The sequence below is a fragment of the Petaurus breviceps genome, unplaced genomic scaffold, assembly GCF_028583685.1.
Source record: "Petaurus breviceps papuanus isolate PSGF00001 unplaced genomic scaffold, PetGlider_PUasm1.0 356, whole genome shotgun sequence".
Classification (NCBI taxonomy): Eukaryota; Metazoa; Chordata; class Mammalia; order Diprotodontia; family Petauridae; genus Petaurus; species Petaurus breviceps.
Window position 1 is genome coordinate 876,920 of NW_027186290.1, and position 8,153 is coordinate 885,072.

Below are 8,153 nucleotides of genomic sequence, written 5' to 3' on the forward strand. Positions count from 1 at the left end.
TCTCCCTCTTTATTTCTGTTTGTCTGTCTCTGTCTCTTCTTTCTCTCTGTCTGTCTCTCTCCCTCTCTCTCTCTGTGTCTGTATGTGTCTCTGTCTCTCCCTTCCTCTCTCCTTCCCTCCCTCCCTCCCTCTCTCTCTCTCTGTCTCTCCTCTCTCTGTGTGTCTCTCTCCCTCTTTCTCTCCATCTCTGTCTGTCTGTCCCTGTCTCTCTGTCTCTGTCTGTCTTTCTCTCTCCCTCTCTCTCATCCCTGTTTCTCTCACCTAACATCTCTAGCTCTGGCTCCTGCACAAAGAGCTGCCTGAAGGGTCTCTCCTCTTGGATACTCCAGGGTGGAGCTCATTAACTTTCCCCCAAATCCACCTGCTCCAGGGTTTCCCTTTTCTATTGACAGCCCCCAGCTTCCCAGCCTCAGACTCAGCCTGGGCTCCTCTCAGTCCCCACATAAAGGGCTGCCATCATGACCTTCCCAACACCCCTCCCTCCCCATTCCTTCTCTCCATAAAGTCTGTGGCCACTGCTCTCGGCCAGGCATCAGCTCTGCTCATACTCTCCTTGCTTCCTGCCTCTCTCCTCTCCATTCCATCCTCTGCCCTCAGTACTTTACCTGAACTTTCTCTGGTGGGGGTAGATTACCCAGTGCAGCACCTCCCCCCACTAGGCTCTCTGGGGGAATAGGACCAGATTCCTGTCTAGAATGCCCCTGGGGAGCTAGGGCTGCTGGCTCTGGGCTTAGAAGTTGCCAGCCAGTTCTTCCTGATGAACAGATCTGGCCATATCAGCCCCCCACTCAAAACTCTGCAATGGCATTAAAGTTCTGTACCACCTGGCTCCCCTCTGTTTTCCAGGCTAACACTGAGTCAAGAGGGGCTGGGACCCCTTCTGGTGTAGACTCTTTGGTTCAGTAAGTTCTTCACCCTGGGGAACCCTGAGGATAGTTTGAATTACAGTAAAGCAGGTCCTGGCCCCCAGGATCCAGTAAAACTGGGATTCATCATAGTGTTTGAGTCAGGCAGGGGATGCCCCAGGAAGGCTCTATGTGAACACCTCACAGGTGTAGTGGACAGAATTCTGGCCCTTCCGAGGGCTGGCACTGTCTGTGGGCCAGATGGAAGTGCTCCTCAGAGACCACACAGAAGCAGTCTGCTGAACCACTGATGAGGCATTTCACATGATCCAGGACAGATCTGGGGAACAAGCCAAGCAGAGAAGAACTCTCCTTCCCCACCCTTTCCTGCAAGCTTTAATGCTAGCAGCTGAGCAGTTACGTGTCTCAATGGACAGTACACCAAGCCTGGAGTCAGAAGGACCCAACTTCAAATCAGTCACAGACACTGACCAGCTGTGTGACCCTGGACAAGTCAACTGACCTGATTTGCCTCAGTTTCCTCATCAGTAAAATAAGGGGGAGAAGGAAAGGCAGACCACTCCAGTATCTCTGCCAAGAAAATCCCAAATGGGGTCCAAACATGACTGAGCAACAGGAAACAGCTCTTAGGCTACCTGGTGGTCATCAGGAGGCAGGCAGGGTATGTCTGTGCATGCCCCATACTACCCACACACATGAGGTGTGTCTTATCATATGATAATATCCTCCTGTTCCAGTCAAACTGGCCATCTCTGGCCTCTGAAGCCTTTGCCCTGGCTGGCCCTGATGCCTGGAGTGCTCTCCCACTCTTCACCCCTGTCTCAGAGAATCCCTAATTGTCTTCAAAGCTCAGCTGTGATGATGCCTCCTACAGAGAATTTTTCTGATTCTTTGCACTTATTAGCTTGCTCTCTATCTTGAAACAGTTCTCTACCACTTTGTATTGTTGTGATTTCCTGTTGAGAGCTGCATTTTCAGCTCAGGGTAGGTTGAGGAAGACCCTTCTGCTGGGTCAGCCCTTCTGTTTTCAGAAAGCTGCTTGCCTGGAGCCACTTGCCTGGAGTCATCAGGAGTCAGGGGCCAGACTTCTCAGTCACCCCTGAAGCATCCCCAAGAGAATGAAGGGGTGGCCCTCTGGGCCAGGAGCAGCTGCAGAGAGGTGGGCTGCTTTGGCTTTCACAGTGCCCCCTACAGTGCCCCTGTCCCCAGTCCACTAGGCCAGAAGCAGCCCCAGACATGTTCCTCCTGGGGACAGGGCTTGGCATTGGGCAAGTCAATAGTGTGTCCTTTGTAGGGCCCCTGAGCCAGGGTTGGAGTGGTAGACTTGACATGGCCCCTTCTGCAAGGCCATCGAAGTTAAACATTAACCCCCTTGAAGGCTGGCTGGCTCCCCGCACATGCCTCCCCAGCTCTCTGGACTCTTCTAAAAGGAATGTTTGTCAACAAGCTTTCTGGAAGGGCAGATGGTCTCCTGGGTCCGGCCCTCCACCAGGTTCTTCTCCACCCACCTTCTCTGCCATCCCACTGCTCTGGGGGAATGGGGTCAGACTTCCAGACTTTCACTCTTGGTGAAACATTTCAAGTGGAATCCCAAAGAGAGAAGCAAAAGGGCAGCAGATAATGGCCACTGATTCTGCAAGTGGGGGACCTCGGGCAACTCAACAAACACTGGTTAAGCACTTGTCTATGTGCCAGACTTCAGGGGAGGTGGGCATACAAAGACCAAATTGAAAACAGTCCCTGCCCTCAGTGAGTTTACAGTCACCTGGTGGGATGCAAGACTTCAGTCAGCAGATGTGAATAGGATCCAGCAAAGGAGGTGGGAAGAGGCAGACAGATACAAACAGAGAGACAGAGATACAGAGACAGAGAGACAGAGAATAATGAGGAGAGGGCCCAGGACAGAGCCTTGGGGAGGCCCTTGGATGGAGGGAATAGTGACAGTTTAGAAAAGGTGACTAAAAAGCCGTCAGAGTGGTGGAAGAGTCAGGTGAGAAAGCAATGGAGGCCAAGTGAGCAGAGGGGGTCCAGAAGAAGGTTCAAAATCAACAAATAAGCACAATGCTAGAATGCCAAGAGCCAGCTGAAGTGAGAAGAGAAGGGCAGGTAGTCTAGCTGAGAAAGGGAAAAAAGACACAGGTGCCTGCCCAAGGCCTCCCAAGGGAGGCGTTTCCCCAGGGCTGGCGAGAACTGAGGGCTCCTGTAGTTGGCAAAGGAATTGCTGGTGGGTTAGGAAGACTGAGGAGCCAGAGGGTCTGGAGCCAATGGCACCAGAGGAAGGGGAGCCTTGACAAGGACAAGGGCTGGAACCTGGAGCCACAGAGCCTGGCTGAGAAGAGGTCTAGATGTGGAGGACAGAGTACGGGGGACAGATGGAGCCCAGGATGGACAGTTCCTCTTCCCTGGGAAGGGGGAGGCAGAGTTCTCTGCTGCTCTCCCTGGGCTCTGGATTATTGGCTTGGGGGGGGGGCAGTCTTTCCCACTCTACCTTACTCCAGGAGACAGGTAAGTTTTGATGTGATGGTGGGAGCCACAGTTAGTCCTGCTTTGGAGCAACTTCAATCAATCAATCCCCAAGTTCTGAGGATCTCCTATGAATATGCTAGGTTTAGGAGGTCAGTCAGTCAACAAACATTTATTGATCTCTACCCAAAAGGCTTGTAGGTTGATTGCAGGTCTTTGGAGTGACTCAATTCAAGTCATTAAACAGGCATTAACTGCCTACTGTGAGCCACAGTGTTCCTGCCCTAGGGAAGCTTCCTGGAAGGAAACCCCAGGACAGCTAGAAGGAAACGAAGGTCAGTTTGGGGAGGGACTGGACATGAGCGGCTCCTTGAATCAGGGTGGGCTTCATAGACGCGGCACTGAGGCTGAGCATTGAAGGATGACAAGGATTCTGAGAGGCCGAGATTGGAGGCATGAGGGATGGCTGGGGCAAATGTCTGGAAAGTGGAGATGGAACGCTAAGCGTGGTGGATTGAGTGACCGAACAGCTTGTAGTGTGGTTTGGCCGGTCCAGGGAGGGTTCGAAGAAGGTAATGATGCCGGAGCAAACGGAGGTTTCTTGGAAAAGACAGTATGGGGACCTTGACCTCGGAGGGGGAAATGAGAGTAACATGGGCGGGTGTGGGGGGCGGTAACAGGAGGAGGGGTGGGGGTAGTAATGTGAGGAAGGGGTTATGTGGAAGGAGGAGCCAAGATCGGAGAAGCCTGGAATGACAGAATGAAGACCCCGCTTTGCTCCTAGAAACAGCTCTGGGACCCCCTCCTTCCTTCCTTCCTTCCCCAAGGGCTTGGCGGAGGAGTGCGGGCTGAAGCCGTGTCCAAGCCTAATTTGGAAATGATGTTGCAGAGCCTCTGGGGCTGGGCTGAGGCCCGGAGCAGCCGCCCAGGACATCCCACACTTCCCGGGGTTCATTTCCCCCCCCCCCCCCCCCTGGGCGGTGTTTGTCGGGGCTACCCCATCCCTAGATCTGTTCGCCTCTCCTTCCCTCACGCATGGACTCGTCCGTCCCCCCCTCCCCCCGCGCGCGCTGTCTGTCCTGCCTCGAAGCCCGGCTCTGCTCGGGCTTGGCTGCCTTGGTAGCCCAGGTGTGCCCTCCCTCTCCATTCTCCCTCTTCTCCAGGTCCAGCCTAGACCCGTGCGCTCAGAGCGCCTGGGGGCCCTGGCCAAGCCGAGCGCCAGTGGACCGCGGACAGCGCCCCGGCCGGCGCTTCTCACTGCCTCTGCCTCCCCTCGCTGGCTCTCTCTCGATCTCTCAGGCACCATCTCGTTTTATCTCTCCCTCCTGTCTGGCTCCCTCTTCCTCCCTTCCTCTTGGCTCAGTGAGCTTGAACTTCAGCTCTGGCGGGCGGCCCCAGCCTTCCGGGGGGCGGGCCCCCTCCCCTTCCCCCTCCCACTGGGGAACCTTCCTGGGGGGCGGGGAGGGGGAGCCGGGTGACTGGAGGTTGAAGGAAATGAGACAAGCTTTTCCTCCTGTAGACTCCGGTGTGCGCGGGGGCCCGGCCGGGAGCCGGGCCGGGAGGAGGAGGAGGAGGAGGAGGAGGAGGGGGAAGAGGAGGTGGTCGCGGCCGAGCTGGGCTGGAGCGCAGGCTGGGTGGGCCAGGCTGTCTGGGCGCGCTTCAGCCCCGAGCCCCGAGGGCCGCCTGCCTGCCGGCTTTGTCCCGTGCTCTGCCGGGCTCCGCTCCCAGGGCCCGCCCGCCGCCTGCCCGGACCCCCCAGAGTTCGGAGCTCCCGAGACCCAGGGCAGTCCCCAGCTGCGGGAGCAGCGCCCAGGGCTGCCAGGTAAGGGAGGGCTCCTCCCCGACCCTCTCCCCGGCTCGGGCCGCCAGGAGCAGGATCGCCTTCTGCCCGTCCCTGGTTCGGTCCGTTTCCATCTGTCGGTGCGTCCGTGCCTCCTGTCTCTAGCTCTGTCCCCGTCTCGGGGGCCCGCTCTTCTCGGGGCTCAGGGGGCTGGGGGTGGGGTGGGCACAGCCCCGACACGCTCTTGGCGGAGAGCCCGGGGCAGCCGCGGCTCCTGCTCGGGGCTGCCCAGGCCGGCCCGACGTGTCCCCACAGGCCGGTAGCCCGCCCCCCGAGTTTCGCCTTCTCCTTGTCTTTCCGCCCCTTCCTCTCCCGTCCGCCCCAGACATCCCCCGGCTCCGGGACCCGCCTCCTGTGTGGTCAGCCTTCCCCGCCCTGCGCCTTCCTCCTCGGCGACCAGTCTCACATCTCCCGCCTCCTGGTGGAGCTACCTCTCGGTCCCTCCCACCTGTCCTCCAGTTTCCCGCCCCGCAGACCAACCCTTTGCTCCGCCCTGCAGACCAACCCTTAGCTCCTGGAGTGGTTAATGATACCTGGCCCGCGGCTCCATACCTGGCAAAGATCCTCTCCTGGAAGGCACAGCCCGAGTCCTGGGCACACCCTGCTGGGAAGTTGGCGCCGCCGGGCTCCTTCCTCCTCCTCCTCCTCCTCCTGCTCCTCCTCCCCTCCCCCTTCTCTTTCCCTCCTCTTCCCCTTTTCCTCCTTCCCCCCTTCCCCTCTCCCTCCTCCTCCTCATTCTCCTCCCCTCCCTTTCCCTTTCCCCCCTCCCCTCCTTCTCCCCCTTCTCTTCCTCTTCCTTCTCTTCTGACAGGGGCTTCCAGGAGTCCCTTTCCTGGTCCCACCAAATTTGCCCCTGCTCCTCTCCCCACCCCTTCCCACTGCTCTCATCTGGAGAGATGCTGGGGACCCACTCAGGTCTGTCTGTAGTTTCCTTGCAAAATCAGAGCAAGCATCAGCAGGGCTGGGGGGAGGGCAGGAGCGTTTATGAAGCCCCAATTATGTGCTAGGCACTGTGCTAAGTTCTGGGCCTCCAAAGAGAGGCAAACAACCACCAAACCAAAAAACCCCGCTGCCCGGAGAGCTGACGTTTCCCTGGAGCTGAGGCTGGGTCATTCATTGTGCAGATAAGAATCAGGTGGAGAGCAAAAGGGGCCAAGGAGGGGAAGTGATGGGAAGGGGAAGGCTCCATCCTAGACGGGAACCAGAGCAGAGCCCTGAAGGAGAATCAGGATTAGGAAAGGCCTCGAGGAAGAGGGAAGACATTCTGGGAGTGAGGGGCACTCTGTGGGGAAGGAAGGCACGGGGTGGGACAGAAGAGAATGTGCCAAGGGAGCTCTGGGAGAGGCAAAGGGTGTCAAGCTGTCAGCAGGTAAAAGGCTAGGGTTAGGAAATGGGACTGGAAAGGAACGCAGGAGAGCTGGGGAGAGTCTGGCCAGTGGGAATAGACATTTTATCTTTGAGAGAATGGGGAGCTGCTGACCACAGGGCAGGAGGGGGAGGTGCAACCCTGAACCTGATCCAGGAGGGCGGCCATGTCATTAGAGAGAGTGGACCAGTTGGAAAGAGGCTGGGATAGACAAGACCTGACAAATAATTGGATATGGGAAGTAAGGGGAGAGAGGAGTCCAGGATAATGCTAAAGTCATGAGCCTGGGAGCATGGGGGTGTCCAGGGCAGAAACAGGGGCATTTAGAAAGGGATGGGTTTGGGGGAAAAGATAAAATGAGTGCTTTTGGGCATGTGAAGTTGGAGATGCCTGTGAGAAACCCAGGTGAATTGTCCCAACAGACAGCTGGTGACGTGGGCCTGGAGGTGAGGAGAGATGTCAGGGCTGGTAATGCAGCACTGGGCGTGAGGAGAGAGGTCAGGGCAGGACATATGAGACTGGGGGTGAGGAGAGAGGTGAGGGCTGGTGATGTGGGACTGGGGGTGAGGAGAGAGGTCAGGGCTGGTTGTAGAGATCTGGGAATCATTTGGCTAGAGATTATTATTATTATTATTTTGCTTTTTGGAGGGCAATTGGGATTAAGGGACTTGCCCAAGGTCACATGGATAGTTTTTTGTGTTAAGTGTCTGAGGCTGGATTTGAACTCAGATCCTCCTGACTCCAGGGCCGGTGCTCTATTCACTGTGCCACCTAGATGCCCCTTAGAGATGATTATTGAACCTATGGGAGCTGGTGGCATCACAAATAAATCAGCAAACATTTATTAAGCACATACTGTGTGCCAGGCAGGGACAGCTAGGTGGCAAAGTGGATAGAGCACTAGGTCTGGAGTCAGCAAGACCTGAGTTCAAATTCTGCCTCAGACATTTATTAACTGTGTGACCCTGGGTGAAGTTTGCCCCAGTTTCCTCATTTGTAAAATGAACTGAGAAGGAAATGGCAAACCACTCCAGTATCTTTGTCCTAAATGGGGCCATGAAAAGTCGGACAGGACTGAACAACAGCAGCAACAGAATGTTCTGATCACTGCGCTGGGGATACAAAAGACAGTTCCTGCCCTCAAGGAGCTCATGACAAGCAAACAATTATCTCCGGCCAAGCTCTAGACAGGAGAAATAGGAAATGATGAACAGAGGAAGGGCACTAGAATGAAGGGGAACTGGGGGACCTTCTGAAGAAGGTGGGATTTAGTTGGGATTTAAGGGAAGCTGGGGAGATCAGTGATGAGAGCAGAGGAGGGAGAGCATTCCAGACACCGAGGAGGGGCCGCCAGAGATAATGCTTAGGCTGAGAAATGGTATTGTTTGTGCATCAGCCAGGAGGCCAGGGCCACAGGACTGAAGAGAACGTGTGGGGAAGTGAGGTGTAAAAATCCTGGAAAGGGAGGAGGGTGTCTAGGTCAGGAAGGGCTTTGAATGCTAAACAGAGAATTTTGTATTTGATCCTGGAGACCATAAGGAGCCACAGGAGGTCACTGAATTGGGGAAAGGGTGTGTGTGTGTGTGTGTGTGTGTGTGTGTGTGTGTGTGTGTGTGTG

At 56.1% G+C, this 8,153-nt stretch overlaps 2 protein-coding genes and 1 long non-coding RNA gene across 7 annotated transcripts in view; 2 read left to right on the forward strand and 1 right to left on the reverse strand.

The window, feature by feature from the left end:
• LOC138168296 (uncharacterized) overlaps positions 1 to 3,484 on the reverse strand; it is an 11,260-nt gene extending 7,776 nt beyond the window's left edge. The window contains exon 1 of the long non-coding RNA XR_011170087.1: positions 3,355 to 3,484. This is a non-coding gene — a long non-coding RNA (uncharacterized lncRNA). The remainder of the gene's footprint in view (positions 1 to 3,354) is intronic.
• LOC138168284 (zinc finger protein 420-like) overlaps positions 1 to 8,153 on the forward strand; it is a 771,269-nt gene that overhangs the window by 230,270 nt on the left and 532,846 nt on the right. The window lies entirely within an intron of this gene.
• Positions 3,460 to 8,153, forward strand: part of EVA1A (eva-1 homolog A, regulator of programmed cell death) — a 26,658-nt gene continuing 21,964 nt past the window's right edge. Inside the window, exon 1 of one of the 5 annotated variants that reach the window (XM_069097353.1) lies at positions 3,460 to 3,664. In XM_069097353.1, the coding sequence (XP_068953454.1) occupies positions 3,460 to 3,664 (205 nt within the window). Of the gene's footprint in view, positions 3,665 to 3,750; positions 3,902 to 4,262; positions 5,152 to 8,153 lie in introns of those variants that run through there. The other 4 variants (XM_069097354.1, XM_069097357.1, XM_069097352.1 and 1 more) reach the window with 4 other exon arrangements.